General features: G+C 53.6%; 1 protein-coding gene across 1 annotated transcript in view; it reads left to right on the forward strand.

Annotated features, from left to right (window-relative positions):
* Positions 1-18,134, forward strand: part of MYH9 (myosin heavy chain 9) — a 91,473-nt gene that overhangs the window by 55,671 nt on the left and 17,668 nt on the right. Inside the window, 15 exon segments of the mRNA NM_001110767.1 lie at positions 349-441; positions 869-932; positions 1,671-1,769; positions 2,113-2,256; positions 3,006-3,101; positions 4,143-4,261; positions 6,138-6,290; positions 7,213-7,386; positions 9,188-9,361; positions 11,415-11,529; positions 13,405-13,598; positions 13,942-14,063; positions 14,899-14,968; positions 16,387-16,547; positions 17,399-17,507. Coding sequence (NP_001104237.1) covers positions 349-441; positions 869-932; positions 1,671-1,769; positions 2,113-2,256; positions 3,006-3,101; positions 4,143-4,261; positions 6,138-6,290; positions 7,213-7,386; positions 9,188-9,361; positions 11,415-11,529; positions 13,405-13,598; positions 13,942-14,063; positions 14,899-14,968; positions 16,387-16,547; positions 17,399-17,507 — 1,887 coding nt within the window.

Consider the following 18,134-nt stretch of genomic DNA (forward strand, 5'->3'; position numbering starts at 1 on the left):
GACTCTCAGGCTGCTTCCCAACACGTCCTCCCTGGCAGTCTGGGCCGTTGTGCCAGGTTCCTAGAGCCGGGAGAGCCACCCACCTTCCCTTTCTAGGGACACTACTTGGTCAGTCCTGGGAAGTAAGTCGGAGCCACTGAAGATTTCCAAAGGCCTGGCGGGAAGGCTGCTCTCGAGTGACTTGGGGTGAGGCCGGGGCCGGTGTGGCCAGGGCCCATCTGGAAGCCTCTGTTCCCGGCACATGGGTCGTAGACATGGCTCTGCCAGTGTCCCCTCTGCCTGACAGAGCAGGCGTGACAGCCCATGCCGCTGCCCAGACTTCAGTTGCATGTCTGGGTTCCCTTGTAGGGTGAGTTGGAGAGGCAGCTGCTGCAGGCCAACCCCATCCTGGAGGCCTTTGGGAACGCCAAGACTGTGAAGAATGACAACTCCTCACGATTTGTGAGTAGCGGCCAGTTGCGGGGCCAGTGCACCCATCCCCAGCTTTAGCGCCTATTGCCTTCCCCGGCCTGTTGCATGGAGTGGGCTGGGTCACGCTCCAGTCGGGGCAGGCCTGTATAAGTGGCTTCTTCAACCCAGCAGTGCAGAAAGCAGTGGGGAGTTACCTGCCAGTCCCACGGATTGTCCTGTTGTAGGCTGCAGCGGGTTAGAAGCCAGGGCCAGCTCGAGGAGAGAGAACATCTCTGCACCTCTGTGGGGAACGTGGGCCCTCTTGACCATGTGCGGGCCGGGCTCTAAGCAGCGTGGCCCTGGGAGTCCTGAGTACCTCTGCAGTGCGGGGCGCAGGGTCCCTGGCCTCCGAGGTGGGTGGTCTCCTGATTTTCTCCCTTGGCCTCTGGCCTCTGATCGCTTCCTCTGTCTTTTTTAGGGCAAATTCATTCGCATCAACTTTGATGTCAATGGCTATATCGTTGGAGCCAACATTGAGACTTGTATCCTTGGTTGATTGCCACAGGAATCCTGGGTCTGGTGGGGAGGGAAGCGGCCGCTTCCAGCTCTTGTCCTCCCCCGCTTATGGGCCTGTTGGGACGCCTCACCTGTGGCATTGGCAAGGGTACCAGGAGAAGCTCATTGAACACCCAACCCTGAGCTCAAGTTTTTCGTTAGTGGCAGGACGGAGTTGTACTTTGGAAGAGATGGGATGATGAAGAGGTTCCCAGAGGGGCAGATTTTGAGTGGGTGCTACTTTATGTCTCCTGGACGTAGGCCTTATAGTCTCACTGGCAAGAATATTCTGGTCTCTATCCCCTCATGGGCAGGGGCTATTTAAATAGGCAGGGCTCCCGAGTGTCAGAGCTGCTGTTTGACAGGCTATCCTCCCCGGAAGGAGCGTCAAGATAGTTTGCTTTTGTTTTGTTTTGCCCTTTGCTGCCTCATGAGGTTCAGTTGGTTATTTATTTATTTATTTATATTTAAAAAGATTTTATTTATTTATTCATGAGAGACACAGAAAGAGAGAGGCAGAGACACAGGCAGAGGGAGAAGCAGGCTCCATCCAGGGAGCCTGATGTGGGACTTGATCCCCGTACTCCAGGATCATACCCTGAGCTGGAGGCAGATGTGCTTAACCATTGAGCCACTCAGGCGTTCCTCAGTTCGTTTTGATGGGGGTGGGGAAAGCGGAAAGTTGCCTTCCCTCCTGCTTACACAGCTCCTTAACGTTTGCAAAGATCTTCTGGAGAAATCACGTGCTATCCGCCAAGCCAAGGAGGAGCGGACCTTCCACATCTTCTATTACCTCCTGTCTGGGGCTGGAGAGCACCTGAAGAGTGAGTAGTGAGCCCAGCAACCTGGCACATGGGCTGCTGGCCCCAGTCGGGCCACACTGTAGTCGGGGAGTGAAAGTGCCAGGCACCTTCCGATGCCTTGGCCTTCTGTGCTGAGCACGCCAGAGAAAAGCCAGGGCGGTGGAGTGTGCCTCTGTGAATCACGGGGCCCTGACGTTCCCAGGGGTCAGTCTCCCAGAGAGACTGGCTACTCTGTAGTTCTGGGATAGCTCAGGCCTCAGGGGTGCTTCCCATGTTCCAAAACCTTTGAGGTCACAGTCAGTGCTGACTAGAACCCTGGTTGCAGCACCTCACCGACCCCATCTTTGCCCTCCACCCCTTTCAGCTGATCTCCTGTTGGAGCCATACAACAAATACCGCTTCCTGTCCAATGGGCATGTCACCATCCCTGGGCAGCAGGACAAGGACATGTTCCAGGAGACCATGGAGGCCATGAGGATTATGGGCATCCCAGAAGAAGAACAAATGGGTACAGAGCTGGCCCTTCTGGGGTGAGGGAGGGGAGGTGGGAGACTGGTCATTGCGCCATTGGAGGCGTTGGGGCAGCTGATCAGCCTGGGGAGAGCTTCCTGTTGGCTCTGACTCAGAGTCCTCTAGAGGCCAGGAGGAAATGGTACCTCAGATCAGAGTTCCAGGGTTATTTGCTCCCAGCGATAACACGGGGAGTAAGGTCAGGTGCTTCACTGCTCAGGGCCTGGGCCTCCTGCTCCAGGGCTTGCCATTTGCTGAAAGAGGAACATCTCTGCTTCATCTCAGTGGAGGATTGAAAGGGGCCAGGGCTGGGATCTTTGCATTGGTCAAGTGTGGAACATGCCTGTGTCTTCCTGTTTCTCCAGAAAGAGGGTAAAGAGGCCTCTTGGCTTCATTTTTTAAAAGACTGGGGGAGAAAGGGAATACACCCTGTTCTTAACGTGAGGGTTGGAACCACCTTGGCTGAGCCACAGATAGTACGTAAATGGTGGGCACAGTTTTTGTCTGATAAAACTTCATTTGCAAAAATAACCAGTGGGCCCTTTAGGTCAGAGGCATGTTCTTGGTCCAGATTTAGAAGTTTTGGGAGTTTTAACAGAGCTCGGGTCTAAGCATAGGGCTGCCCAAGGCTCTGGTAGTGAGCTTTCTGGGGTGGCTGGGCCCTCCACATGTCCAAGGGCCCCTGGGGGAGTGATTGCCCTCACCCAGGGACTTACTCAAATCCCTACCTTTAATTGCCCCCCGAAGGCTTGTTGCGAGTCATCTCAGGGGTTCTCCAGCTCGGCAACATCGTCTTCAAGAAGGAACGTAACACCGACCAGGCGTCCATGCCCGACAACACAGGTAACGCCTGTGGTCCCATCACCTGGAACACAGGGCCCGGGGTCTGGGCTTGGATTCGCTCAGGAGAAGTCTTGTAGGAAGTCCAGTCAGTTCTTTCTTCTTCATTTTATGTGTATTTATGGCTGGCTATGCTCTGTAATTTTTTTTTTTTTTAGTAAAACATACAGGAACGTGACTCTGGTGCTGCATCAGGGAGTAAGCATCAGGACAAATTAGAAAAGCCCTTGATTGTGTGGACCAGGGTTTCCCTCTCTCTCTGGAGGCCAAACCAGTTGTCCCAGTTAGTGAAACAGTGATTCCTGCTGTTGCTGCATCTTCGCGCGTGCCTTACCCATGAACACGTTAGGACCACGAAACACTGCCATCGCCACACCTGCTCCTCGGCCACTGCCGCTCCCTTGAGTCACTGCAGGGAACTCCATTTGAGCCATCAGCCATAGTAATGCATGCGTGTTTGAACCATAAAAGCTATTTCCGTGGGATGTGTGCTGTTGCGCCTCCTAGCACTGCGGGTGGGGTGGCAGGGCTGCTCCTCTCATCCTGTTTGCGGGTAGGGCCCACTTCCACACTCACCCTGTGGCCAAGGATGGGCAGAGGAAGCAGCCCGGGCCCCCAGCGAGGACACATGCCTCCCTGCCCTGGTGAGGATAGTGGCTGCTGCTGTGCCATGGCCATGGGGTCTGAGCGGGGAGCTGGGCACTCTGCACCCTGCTGAGGAAGGGCCTGGAGCCAGTTGTCCTAGTAGTGACCTCTCGGTTACCACCTCTCAGCTAAGCAGAGGGACTCATTCTCTCTCTCTCTCTCTCTCTTTTTTTGAGATTTTATTTATTCATGAGAGAGACAGAGAGAGAGGCAGAGACACAGGCAGAGGGAGAAGCAGGCTCCCTGCAGGGATCCCCATGCAGGACTCAATCCCAGGAACCCAGGATCATGACCTGAGAAAAAGACAGACACTCAACCACTAAGCCACCCAGGTGCCCATCTCTTGGGTTTAATTAAAACTTCTCATCCCTCCCTTTCTTACTCTTTGAAAAATCGCAGCTGCCCAGAAAGTGTCCCACCTGCTGGGGATCAACGTGACGGATTTCACCCGAGGCATCCTCACGCCGCGCATCAAGGTGGGACGGGACTACGTCCAGAAGGCGCAGACAAAGGAACAGGTAGGCTCTCTGGCCGGGGAGTCGGGCTGCCTCCTTTACAGGGTCGCTGGCCACAGCAGCCGGTTTTGGGCCCACTCTGGGCCGCTGCAGTGATAGGCACCTGGCCGGGGGCCCTCTTCCAGTCCCCACAGCAGCTCGGGGAGCAGGGTGGCATTTACCTGCAGCAGGAACACGAGGAAACTGGCCCTGGGAGTCAGGATGCTACCCGAGACTGCAGGCTAGGGAAGGGCCACATGTATGTGGTGTCCCGTTGCATGGAGTCGACGTCAAGACTGGCTGGTCGGCGACTGTGGGGCACGTCCTGTGCTGGTACAGGGTGAAGCGAGAACTTGCTGCTTGTCTTAGCACAGCTCATTCTGGGGCCAGGACGGCGGCATCCCTACCCTCGGGCCTGTGCCAAGCAGCTGCCTCTCCGCCGCCTGCTGTCCTGTTGTGTGTGGTGAAATCAGCATCCTGCCTCAGCTGCACCCTCACCAGGGACCCTGACTCCCCCAGGAGCTGGGTCCCCTCTCCTCGCCAGGCCCCTCTGTTGCCACTGGTGGTGGGTGTTTTTAAGGTGCTAATCCCACCTCTCAAATATACTTCAAAGTTCATCTTGATTAGTCCCTTTTCCTAAGGGTGCTGTCCACAGTGCCCCATGCTGGTGGCTGGTGGCCCACAGGCAATGCTGTCCCACCACAGCCAGGGACACTTTTTTGTTTTTTTTTTTAAAGATTTTATTTATTTATTCATGAGAGAGAGAGAGGCAGAGACACAGGCAGAGGGAGAAGCAGGCTCTATGCAGGGAGCCCGATGTGGGACTCAATCCTGGGACTCCGGGATCACTCCCCAAGCCGAAGGCAGACACGCTCAACCACTGAGCCACCCAGGTGTCCCAGGGACACTGTTTTCTAAAGACAGTGCATGTAGTTATTATCAACTCTTCAGTTCTCTAATAATTAAAGAACTTTTATCTTTCTGTTACGAAACTTCTACATGAACACTTCAAGGTTCAGAAAATACAAAAAGAAGCTAGAAAAAGGGAAAAAAATTTGTCACAGTCCTAGCCAGTGACCGTTGTGGGATATTTATTTCCTACAAGGTTCTTTGGGATCCCTGGGTGGCACAGCAGTTTGGCGCCTACAAGGTTCTTTACTTACTTTTTTTTTTTTTTTTACATTTTTGTTTTACTTATTTATTTATTTTTAAGTAGACTCCATGCCCAACGTGGAGCCCAATGTGGGGCTTGAACTCACAACCAAGATCAAGACCTGAGCTGAGATCAAGCATCAGACTCTCAACCGACTGAGCCACCCTCGCACCCTGAGGCTTTTTTTTCCTAAAATTTAGTTGTTGCCCTGGCTTTTTCTAAAATCATGGAACTATTCCAACATTGGCAAAATAGAAATGAGCCCCACGTGCCTGTTGCACAGGCAGCTTCAAGAGTTAACTGACTCCTGGCAGGTCTTGGCTCATCATTAATCTTAGTCCCCCACCTCCCACACCTGTTATTTGAAGGAAACCTCGTATGTTTCATCATTTCTTCTGTAGTTTACCACAGTATGTCTCTTTATCTTAAAAATTTTTTTGTATCTAAGTACTTAATGCTATGCCTATATTGTTGGGCATAGAAGTTGTTTAAATTTTAGGTCATTATAAATGACACTGCAGTGAATATACTTGTGTTCGAAGCGTTTTTACCCTGTCCTTAGAGCTGTCTCTGGGGGAAGGTCCCCCCACAGGGGGGGTTACTGGAGCAAAGGGTTACAAAGTTTATTTTATTTTATTTTATTTTATTTTATTTATTTATTTATTTATTTTGGGTTACAAAGTTTAAAAGCACCTGCATCTGACATTCTGTTCTCCTGGGTGTGTTCCCTGTCTCCCCCCACCCCAGGCTGACTTTGCCATCGAGGCCTTGGCCAAGGCCACCTATGAGCGAATGTTCCGCTGGCTGGTGCTGCGCATTAACAAGGCTCTGGACAAGACCAAGAGGCAGGGTGCCTCTTTCATCGGGATCCTGGACATCGCTGGCTTCGAGATCTTTGATGTGAGCTCCTCTCCTAGCTCTTGGGGCTAGGAATCTTCTTTCCTGTGGCCCCATGGCAATCTCAGTGGGCCACCTCCTCCCTCATGTGGAGACAGGACACCTCACTTGGGCATATTTTAAGCTCAAGGCCCCTCTGGGGCTTCATGCCCATTCCCAACCAGCAGTGCTAGAAACAATGGGACCTTTTACTGGGTGTCCTGGGAGGGGAGCCTTCCTGGGCAGGTGCTTTCTGAGATTTACTCTTCCAGCGACTATTTATTGAGCGTTGGGACAAGACACTGTCTCTGCCCATGAAGACCCAAGGCCTGGGAAAAATGATAGTTGCAGGAGATCTGAGGTTCTTAACCTGGGGTCTGTGGCAGGTTTTAGAGAGATCATGAACTCGGTGGGGGTGGAAATGACCTCTTATTTTTCACTAACATCTCATTGATGTGGCACATTTATTTTCAGCTGTGAGTTGAGCAAAATATACAAACTGCAGTTGCCCCAGGAGTGCTTGGGGTCTGTCTCTAGTGGAAATCAGATGCTTTTCATGCATAGCAGTTGTAGAGATGTTCTGATGTCATTTACACTCATCTGCCTCAAACTTCTGGAAGTTACAAGGCCCGCAGCTCGTGCTTTTTAATAAGGAAGCATGATCTATTCGTATGGCACAGTAATTTGATGATTATATTTTAGCATCCTTTCCTTTGTCATCAGTCAATCTAGTTTATTCATTTTCAAACTTTGTTCTGAGAGAAGCTTTCCCAAGCAGCTAGAAAGGTCCTTGGGCCCCAGAAAGCAGGAGCCCCTGCTCTGGGTTTGGTAAGGGAAGGTGCCTGCCCACTGGGGCTCCCCAGGGCCAGCACCGAGCTGCCCGAGGAGGGCCACGGCGTCGTGGCAGGAGAGTGGGCCCCTCTCTGACAGTCCTCTCTCCCTGCAGCTGAACTCCTTCGAGCAGCTCTGCATCAACTACACCAACGAGAAGCTGCAGCAGCTCTTCAACCACACCATGTTCATCCTGGAGCAGGAGGAGTACCAGCGTGAGGGCATCGAGTGGAACTTCATCGACTTTGGCCTTGACCTGCAGCCCTGCATCGACCTCATCGAGAAGCCAGTAAGAGCCAGACCTGTCAGACCTGGCTTGTCACTCGTCCCCTCGGGACACTGAGTGTCGGGGGGGGGGCACCGATGGGGGGCTGTGTCTGGGCCCCCTCCCTGTGGGTGCCACCTGCAGGAATAAGCCCGCGGGCTCAGATCTGGTGCCTGAGGGCCTCACCCAGCTGCTGGCCAGGTGAGGCTGTGGCTGATGCCCAAGGATCCCGTCTTCAGTCTCAAGACCACCCAGTGTTTACCTGATGGGTGGGCTCAACAGGCCTTTCTTTGTCTTAAAGAAACAGGCATGCGTCTGTGTCATAGCATCCTATCCCAGGTGCTTTTGCAGCGTGGCATTGTGCAGAGCCAGGGTGTACAAGTGCTGAGGCGTGCGTGGTCTGTTCCCCTTAGGACTAACTCGGTGCCAGAGCTGCCGTCCCCCAGCATTGGCTGTTGGTGGGTGGCGGTAGCCAAGGAGCCTTCTCCTTTGCCTTCACTTCATAGCGAAAGGTCTTGCCAGATGTGGTTGGGGTCATCTTGTGTTTTAGGTTGGACAGGGTGTGCCCTTTCTTTTTCTAGGTTATCTCTCTCTCTCTTTTAAAGATTTTATTTATTCATGAGAGAGAGAGGCAGATACATAAGAAGAGGGAGAAGCAGGTTCCCTCTGGGGAGACCAGTGTGGGACTTGATCCCAGGACCCTGGGATCACACCCTGAGCCAAAGGCAGGCACTCAACCACTAAGCCACCCAGGTGCCCCTGGGTTATCTCTTGATTGAGTTAAAGCACTGAACTCACGTCTTCCCAGAGTCCTGAGCTGCTGAAAATGGGTACAACCAGAATTATACCAAAATGCCAATTAGTTGGAAGATCTAGGAAGAAGTTTGGGCACTTGGAAGTGTTAGTTAAGGCAGGGGGCAGGGGTTGAAATGACTGGTGATCCTAACATTAAGCAATTTACTTCTATGGTGAGCTTCTCTTAAATCAGTTGAGTTTTCCTTTTTTTTTTCCCTCTAAGATTTTATTTATTTATTCATGAGACACACAGAAGGAGGCAGAGACACAGGCAGAGGGAGAAGCAGGTTCCCTGCCCGATGTGGGACTCAATCCCAGGACCCTGGGAACATGCCCTGAGCTCAATCACTGAGCCACCCAGGTGCCCCCTCAGTTAAGTTTTCCAATGAATAAGATCCCATCTGGCTCAGAGTCTTCTTGGCTAGGCCCCACAGCATTTTAATTGGCTTTCTTATCAATTCAGTGTGCTTCTGGGGCTGTGGGGGCTTCCTTGGAGGACTTGACTGAAGTGTCACATTTCACCACATAGTGGGACAGACACAGCATGTGGGGCAGTGTCTCAGTGGCTCCAGGGACAGAGGTGCCTGTTGAGGACAGCCCCTGGGCATGGGGGCCGTGGCCCACATCTGTCAGACCTCCCAGGGGATTTCCAGTGCAACAAAGCTGGAGAAATTTGGTGATGGATCATCTGGTTAAGGTGTGTCAGCCACAGCTGAGACCCCAGAAGTTTCTTTTTAAACTAGAACTACCTTTTATTTTTAAGTAGGCTCTATGCCCAATGTGGGGCTCGAACTCATGACCCTGAAGTCAAAGTTGTGTGCCCCACCAGCTGAGCTGGCCAGACCCCCCAGACTAGAATTCTTGAGTTCTGCTAATGCTTTTTTTACCAGCTGCCTTTGGTGACAAGTGCCACCTACCGTTTGCTGAGATTCTGGGGATTCTGAATATTAACCTCTGGCTTCTTGTGAGGGTAGGTGTGGGGTGGGTTCCCCAGGTCGTGCTCACCTGTGTGATGCTGTGTTTTTCCCAGGCAGGGCCCCCTGGCATCCTGGCCTTGCTGGATGAGGAATGCTGGTTCCCCAAAGCCACTGACAAGAGCTTCGTGGAGAAGGTGGTGCAGGAGCAGGGCACCCACCCCAAGTTCCAGAAGCCCAAGCAGCTGAAGGACAAAGCCGATTTCTGCATCATCCACTATGCAGGCAAGGTGAGGCAAGCACGTGGGCGGGAAGGCGCCGGCTGGCCCTTCCGGGGGGGTGGGGGGGAGCAGAGATGATGCTGTCTAGGCCTAGGAACTGGGCAGCCCGAGGGGGGCGGCTGGCAAGGACAGTGCTTATCTCTTGATGCCTCCAGTGGTGTGCCTGGTGGCAGGAATTTGCATTCATGTGGCTCTCACACCTGCGAGAGCACTGTCCTGTGCACCATTGTACTTAGGGCTTGCAGCAGTCCTGTAAGGTACTCAGACTGCTAGTCAGGTGTCCCATCATTAGTGGCATTTTCCGGGTGTGGAAGTGACATTTGTGCTAAGGCAGACACTGGAGTTTGAACTAGAACCCTGCCACTCATAAGTGGCGTGACTTTGGACCAGTTAATCTCTCTGAGCCTTGATCACCTCATCTGGAAAATAAGTAACTGCCGCTGGGCAGTGTTAGGTGTCCTAAATAAGCTTGTGAAGCCCAGTGCTCGGCACAGGTCAGCAGTCTAGGGCAAGGCTGCTTAGCCTCTGCGCTCCTCACACCATGGGCTATACCATCTGCAGTGTCCCCGGACTGTCATGTGCATTGTTCAGCAGCACTCATGGCTTCTACCCACCAGAGGTCAGTAGCACTCTCCCTAGATGAGACAAAAAGGTCCCTAGGCATCGCTAAACACGAGGCGGGCACCGTCACCCTGGTTGAGAGCCACCACTCTGGGTGACAGCTTTGTTCATGGCCAAGTTTGACCAGCCACAAAATGGCAAAATCGCTCTCCTTGCTAACCGAAGAGGGGTATCCCGAGTCCATAAAGGTCTGTACTGGGAATCAAGCTGGTTGCAGCAAGTTCTGTGTTCCTTGCTCAAAGCTCCTGACACTCGCGGCCAGAACGTGTGATGAATCAGGCGAGGCGAACTGTGAGCTTTCACAGCTGCTGCCGAGCCACACCTGGTCCCCACCTGCTGCTCTTGTGGCCCCGCACTGCCCGGCCTCTTCTATGTAGCTTGTCTGGTTCCTATGGCTGCTGAAGCACACAACTCTTGACTTTAAAAATACCCATTAAAATAAAATAAATAAAATAAATAAAATAAATTAAAATAAAATAAGATAAGATAAGATAAAATAAAAACCATTAAAAACACAAAAAAATCCGAACAACCTTGTTTCTATAGTTACCTAATATAATGTCCCTGAGCCTGCATTTCCACATCTGTCTCTGTTAGAAATGCATGTACAGAGCCACTCACAGGGCTTTTATTGCAGTATTATTTATAATGCAAAAAAGATGGGCACACCTGAAAACCCATTGGGGGCGAGCCCAAACGAAACTGGCCTTGTGTGTGCACGCTTGGGCTGCAGGGCAGCAGCTAAAAGGACAAGCATGCTGGCTATGGCCAGGTTGCCAAGGCGCTGTCTCTGGGCCTTTGTTCACCTCCCAGGAGGTAACAAGAAGCCAGCATCACACAACCCATCATCCACAGCAGTGCACATGTGCGAGAGCCTCCAAAAGGGGCTGTAGAGGAGCATCGGCCCCAAAACAGTGATCAGCTCTGCACTGAGGGAGGCTGAGGCAGTTCTGCAGTAAAAGTGCAATGGATTAGTTATTAAGAATGTATTTCAGAAAAGATAAGAATACAAGCTCAGGGGAAACTCACACATCCTGAAAAGATAAAACAAAAATCCATTTCCTGTTACTAAAAAGAAATACTATAAGATTTTGGTTATGTCCTGCCAGGATTTTTTTTTTTTTATATTACCTTAAAAATATTAAAAACCAGCTATTCTATCAAAGGTTGCAACATAACACTTCTCAGCCAATCCCCCATTGCTGGCTATCTGTGTCATGTCTAGTTTTATTTGCTGTTCCACATCCCACTGCGGGGAATGTCCTGTTGACGACCAACCGCCCTTGCTACTCACTTCTTTGTTGAGGAAGAAAATACCAGGTCAAGGGGTGTCCGTGTTTTTAAACCCTGCCACCCATGGGGGCCAGCTGTTTTCCGGAGCACTTGGGTGAGAGCTTGTGTCTCCAGGGCAACCTGTGACTTGGGCCCCCAACCCTTGCAGGTGGACTACAAAGCCGACGAGTGGCTGATGAAGAACATGGACCCCCTGAACGACAACATCGCCACGCTTCTGCACCAGTCATCAGACAAGTTCGTCTCGGAGCTGTGGAAGGATGGTACGTGCCCCCTGGCCGCGGCGGGCCTCTTCCCGCCCTGGACGAGGGCTGGGCCTCCAGCCTCCACCTCCGGGAACGGCCCGGCAGCCCAGAGCCTCGTGGTGCAGGTGGCCTGCCCCTCCTCGGCAGGCTGCTGCTCGGGAGTTCTTCTTCCTTGCTTCTGTTGGTTCCTCCTTTCCCTCTGCCTGGTTTTGCTTTGACCTCTCTGTTGCAGAGATGCAGAGCACTCAGAGAGCCTATTTCTATCAACGCTTTCCCATTCTCCACCTAGAACCAGGTGACTGGCCCCCCGGAGTGCTGTCCCTTGTGTGTGATGCATCCAGGGCTGTGTGAGGCACGCTTCTGTGGAGTCTTCTTACCTGTTGGCTCTTCCTGCCCAACTGCCCCTTTCCCTGGTCTGCCTCTGGCCTGTGGGCAGGCTGTCGACCTCGATCTGTATAGAGATCTGAGAGAGGGGGAAAACCCCCACAAAGCCCAGTGTACACATTCATATCCTCCTCAGAGCTCCACCCCGGGGAGGCAGCACTGTTTTGCTGCTTGAATGGCTGTGGGTGTCTCAGCATGAGGTTTAGGTGTCGTGCGCCCTGCTGTGTGTATTTGCACCCAAAAGCTAAAACTAAAATAGCATCTGCTTTTGTTTGGCGCTGCCAGCAAGGGCCTGTTCCTTCTAGGCTGGGCCTCTGGGGGGCAGGACATGCTCACATGAAACGGCCAGTTATCATGGGGCACATTCGACCTTCTCTGGGCAACCTGAGTGGCCTTTGCCAGCCACCCACTCTCAGGACACCTTCAGTAGCCAGTGAAATGTGCTCCGGGTGCGTGAGGTCAAAAGTGCCTCCCATTTTTATTGACCGGTTCAGCAGGTCTATCCTCACTCCCGGCTTCTGTCCTGAGCACCTGTTCTTTTTGCTGTCTTCAGACAAATCCTAGAGGTCTGGTCACAAAGGAATAGGAAACTTTGTGACTTTGTCACAGAATTCTTAGCTTTTACATCCAGTAGTGGAAGGCTTTAGATTGAATATTGGCTTTTGCTTAAAACTGACTTCAAATCACCAGCCACTTTGGTTGGGTTTGCTTGTTACTTTGCTTTCACCCCTGAGGAAAGGGTTCCTCATTGCTCTGGGCAGGTGCCATGGCGCAAGGGCTATGTCCTCGGAGGGTGTTTGAGATGATAAAGACCCATGCGCTAGGAGCCCAAGCAAGACACAAGAGCAGGAAGGGGGGGTGTACAGACTTCAGAATATTCATTGTGACAAGTGCTGGTTCTTGGGGCCTCTGTTCTGATGCCATGTGCTGCTCTAAGTCCCTGATTTAGGGGCTCTGCACAGGCAGGCTTCCAAATGGTAAGGGAATCATCCAGAGTCCTAATAGGTAGCTGTACAGCTCTTACTTTCTAACTCCTACTGCTCTTAGGTAAAGGTCAGTGGGAATTCAGGATATTGATTTTTTTTTTTTTTTTAAATGGGACTAGGAAACTACTACAGGATTTTGTAGATCAGATTTTAACACCTCCTTAGAGCCAGCCTAGTGGAATAGCCCCCTTGCTATTCTGAAATAGTGTTGCCACTTTAGTACATCTGTTTGGCAGTAAGAGCTTGAGTAGGGCTGAAGATGTGCAATATGAACTCCCCGCGCACCCTCCCACCCCACTGTGGCTTTCCAGGCTCTCCAAACCCTTTCCTGCCTCCTGTTCACAAAGACAAGTTTGCTGAGCGTTTGGAGTTGATCCTAGCCATCTGTGTAGATTCCAAGTAGAAATGGTTTTGCTGTCCTGTGGTCTCTCCTCCTCTTGTCTGGGTGTCTGTTTCTTTCCTGTCCCTCCACCCCCCTCCAGGCCCACTGGGCATTCATGTGCTTTTCGGGTGGTCTTTGCAGTGGACCGCATCATCGGCCTGGACCAGGTGGCTGGCATGTCTGAGACGGCGCTGCCCGGGGCCTTTAAAACGCGGAAGGGCATGTTCCGGACCGTGGGCCAGCTCTACAAGGAACAGCTGGCCAAGCTGATGGCCACGCTGAGGAACACCAACCCCAACTTTGTCCGCTGCATCATCCCCAACCACGAGAAGAAGGTGCGGGTGCTGGGCCCCTGTCTGTCTCCCTGAGCAGAAGTGATTGATTCCTCCCCACCGCCCCCCCCCGACACGTGAGCCTCGGGGGAGACCCTCTGCGGGTCAGCACAAGGCACTCTTAGCAGATAGGCTGCAGTGGTAGCCTGTCTTCCGGCTGGGGTGCACTACCTGACTGGAGCCTTTCCCGGTCCACAGTCAGGAAACTTGGCTGTCCAAACCTGTGGGCTGCAGTGACCCCTCTCCTGGGGGCTTTTACCTGCTGAGTCCGCAGGGGCCTGCCCCACCCTTCTCCGTCAATCCTAGGCACAGATTTAAGACCACATGTGTGTATTTTTGTCTCCAGGCTGGCAAACTGGATCCGCATTTGGTGCTGGACCAGCTGCGCTGCAACGGGGTCCTCGAGGGCATCCGGATCTGCCGCCAGGGCTTCCCCAACAGGGTGGTCTTCCAGGAGTTCCGGCAGAGGTGAGCGGGGCCTGTAGCCTGCCTCATCCGGTGCAGGGCACTTGCTTGAGGGAGCAGTTTCCTCATCCCTATGGAGCTGAGGTCCGGCTGGCTCCTCCCATCCCTGCTGTCTGCCACCCTCTGTATGAGAAAGGATCTCCCCATTTTATTACCGAAGCAGAAATTACCTAGCTGGCTGTCATGCCTAGCAACCAGGGGGCCTAGCCCTGTTTGCTACTGTTAGAGGATCTTGGAAGAGGCATTAAAGAGGAATCAGCCAGAAAGTGGGGTGCCAGAGGAGCTTCATAGAAATGCAGATCTCAGGGCACTGTGGCTCCTGGCCATGTATGCAGAGAGGGGCATGGGTGACACGGTCCCATTCATGTAATAACCACGCTTAGTGCCAGTTGCTGGCGCCATGCAGCCCTCTGACTCTGTGACCATCCCACCTGTTAGCAGTCTCTGCAGCACCTGGGGGGAATGGGGAGTGTGGCCATCCCGGGCCATGAGCAGTCGGTGAGGCCAACCTAAAGCTCACCCCTGAGTGACCCAAATGGTCCAATGTGACTCACAAGGTCCGAGTGACCCAAACGGTCCAGTGTGATCCAAACGGTCCAATGTGAGTTTCCATTCACTTTCTGGAAAACAACGCAGCCTTTCTGGGTCATTCAGTCTAAGGAAAGAGCAGGGTGGGATTTACCGAACATTTTCCTTCCTTGGGAGACTTTGGGAGGAGGATCCTACATGGGCTGTCCTGGAGGGACAGTTCTCCTCTCTCCTGTGCGTCCCAGGCCACTTGGAATACAAGCAAGGGGTAGACTGACCAGGCTTTTCTCCTTTTTTTTTTTTCCCTCAGATATGAGATCTTGACACCAAATTCCATTCCTAAGGGCTTCATGGATGGGAAGCAGGCGTGTGTGCTCATGGTGAGTAGAGCTGCTGCCTCTGCCTCCCTCTAGGGGTAGACCTTTGGCAGGTGGGCACCCACATCCATGTACCTGGATGATGCCTGTGCCCTGTCGACCTGCTGATGCTCCAGTCCTGAATCTGCAGGGTGTCTCGAGCCATAGGCCCCCTCGGCACTGGGATGCTGGGATGGTCGCGTGGCATGTGGGCAGGGTGGAGGACATGCTCTGTGGCCATGGCAGGGTACTGTTGTGAGCTGGTGCCTTCCTTTGGGGCACATTCTCATGCTTTCTGGCTCACGTTTCCTCTGGTCGTTGTGCCCCGTATGGTCGGCACCAGGGCAGCAGGCCCGGAGCACGGCAGCTGCCCCTAGCCCCTGCAGTGCCCGCTTCTGGACATTTCCTCTCGGCCCCTGGAGCAGTGCCTGACATGCAGCAGCACTCTGACCTCTGTTAGAATGAATGGTGGCCCACAGTGACTCAGTGGCCAAGCTGGGGCTGGATCCCACCCTGTCCTATTTCCCATTATATGGGTGTCACACTGTTCCTAACAGGGCCAGGGTTAGTGGCCACTGCCTTCCGTGGTCTTTATTCTGCATTCTTTTCCAAAAAGGAGAGAGGATAAGCTGGGGGATTGGCAGAAAAAGGAAAGGGAAGAAGGGATTTGATACCTACTATGTGGAAAGCCTTGCATTAGGTGATTGGGAGGTGGGGATGAGGAGGGAGGAGACCACTCCCTCTGTCCAGGGCTCACCAGCCTGGGGGGAAGCAGGGCATGACCAGGGAGGGTGCGTGGGCCACCCTTTCTCCAGGAGACATGGTTAGTGGCTGTCCTAGTGAGGGGTGTCCCTCCCTCAGACAGGGAGGGAAGATGCCTGTGCTGGCCCCTCCCGGGGCCTCTTCCACGGTTACCGGGACTGTATGGGGGCCCCAAGCTCCCTTGGATCCCACTCCTCCCTTTTCAAAGCTTGTTCTGAATCCTCTCCCAGGTAGAGAGAGCCCATCCTGTACCCAAACCACACAGTGATGGTAACGAGCACGCAGATCTGTTGTGTACACAGTACGCCCTGTGCCAAGCTCTGTGCCCTCCTATTCATTTCTCACAGCTGTATTGGGGAGGAGGCTCTGTTAGTTGCTTGATTTCTTCACTTCTAATTAAAGAAAGCATTATTCCCATTTTCTAGCTGAGGAAGCACAGCCCCAGGTCACCTAATCAGCATTTGGTCCTGGGCTTGGCCTGAACTGGAGCATGTCCTCGTCGTGACAATAATGATGACGCTCGGCCACCTCTGGGTGGAAAGTGGCCCAGCTGGGCATTTGTAGGCTGTGATTGCAGAGCGTGGAGGCGAGAGGTGGAAGGAGGGAAGACCTTTAGGTCCCATTAGTGTGGAGGTTCTGTGTGTTTCCGCTGTGTGATGCATCGCTCTGCTCCCGTCTAGATCAAAGCCCTGGAGCTGGACAGCAATCTGTACCGCATCGGCCAGAGCAAGGTCTTCTTCCGGGCCGGCGTGCTGGCCCACCTGGAGGAGGAGCGGGACCTGAAGATCACAGACGTCATTATCGGGTTCCAGGCCTGCTGCAGGGGCTACCTGGCCAGGAAGTGAGTTCCTAAAGGGACCCTTCCCGGCTTTCCTGCTGTACAGGGCTGTGGCACCAGTCGGTGGTCTGTCTGAGGGGCGCCCAGGAGGAGCTCCCTGCCCCCTGCTTTCTGGATTTATGCCTGAGGCTGGGCAGGGGGTGACTCAGTGCCTGATTTGCCTGCCCCACACAGGCCTGCTTACCAGTATTCCTCAGCATGTCCCTCGTGTGAGGATGATGCCTGGAGCCTGGCTGTCCCCCGAGTCGCCTGTGCTCCTGGGGCAGGAGACCGTCCTTGAGTCCCAAGCAATTTGTTTGAGAGAGGGACTCACCTGCAGCAGTCAGTGGGCGCGGCAGCTGCATGCTGGCCTCCTGAACCCGTGTCTGTGCTCGGGGCCGAATGTTCCGGTGTGAGCTGGGAGCCCTGGGAGACATAGCATGGCTTTGTGGTGTTTGGGCAAGCGGAGCCTTCATTGATCCCAAAGCCCCCCAAGCTGACACATTAAGCCCACCTTTGCAGGACATTGGCTGCTGACATCCCCCTGTCCCCCTGTATCAGAGGCCCCCGATAGCGAGTGGCAGGAGGCTGGAAAGCTGAAGTCACTGCCTCTCTTTAATGACCAGTGTCATACTCAATGCAGAACTCGTTAGTTCAAGAACTCACTTGCCCCTTGGTGAAGGAAAGTGGCCTGGTGACCTAGGTCCTTGTCACCCTCTACGGGGGCACCCACAGGACTCAACCCCAAGGCCAGGCTCCTTCCCTATGCTTCTGTTTTGAGGTGTCTCAGGCAGGAAGGGTTAGGCTCCCCTGAAAAAACCTCCGGTCTGCTGGAGGTCTGTGGTCCCCTGCCCTGACTGTGTCCCTCTCCCCAGGGCCTTTGCCAAGCGGCAGCAGCAACTGACAGCCATGAAAGTCCTGCAGAGGAACTGCGCCGCTTACCTGAAGCTGCGGAACTGGCAGTGGTGGAGGCTCTTCACCAAGGTGGGTTCTGGAAGGGGCCCCTCCCACACCACAGCCCTACGAGCGCTGTGACGGCCTCTGATGTGGTGGAGGGGACAGGCAGGCCTCACACTGGCCTCTGCAGGCCCCAGGGCCCTGGGAGCAGCACTCTGCCTCTCACCCACCGCCCTGCAGCCTGCCGGTGTGAGCCTGAGCTGGGCCTGCCCCCCGGGGTCTAGAGCATGTGGCGTGGAGGGTCGCAGCCTGCCATCAGGCTCAGAGCAGCTCCCAGGGTGTGAGGGCCCTGGCTGCTGGGGCCCCATATGCTGGGGCTCAGTCCTCCCAGGGAGCCGCAGGGCGGTGGGTCAGAACCTGCACACAGCTGGACAGGCCTTCTGCTCCCTTGCCTCTCTCCCCACCCCCCCATCCCTTCATCACAAAAGTCATTCAGGCTGCTTTTGTCTGTAGTAAATAATTTCTGGCAGTTGGTGAAAGGCAGGGTAACAAAAAGTATAAAGAAGAAAATAAAACTTTCCGTGTGATCCGTTCAGCCAGCGCTGAACCAGCGCTGGCGTCTGGTAGATGTTTCCATGTTATCCCCCGTCTTTACTCCTTTTAAATCTCCGCTCTGTAAACCGTATGCATTCTTACCTAGCTGAGCTCTGACTT

The sequence above is a fragment of the Canis lupus genome, chromosome 10 (genome assembly GCF_011100685.1).
Source record: "Canis lupus familiaris isolate Mischka breed German Shepherd chromosome 10, alternate assembly UU_Cfam_GSD_1.0, whole genome shotgun sequence".
NCBI classification, from domain to species: Eukaryota; Metazoa; Chordata; class Mammalia; order Carnivora; family Canidae; genus Canis; species Canis lupus.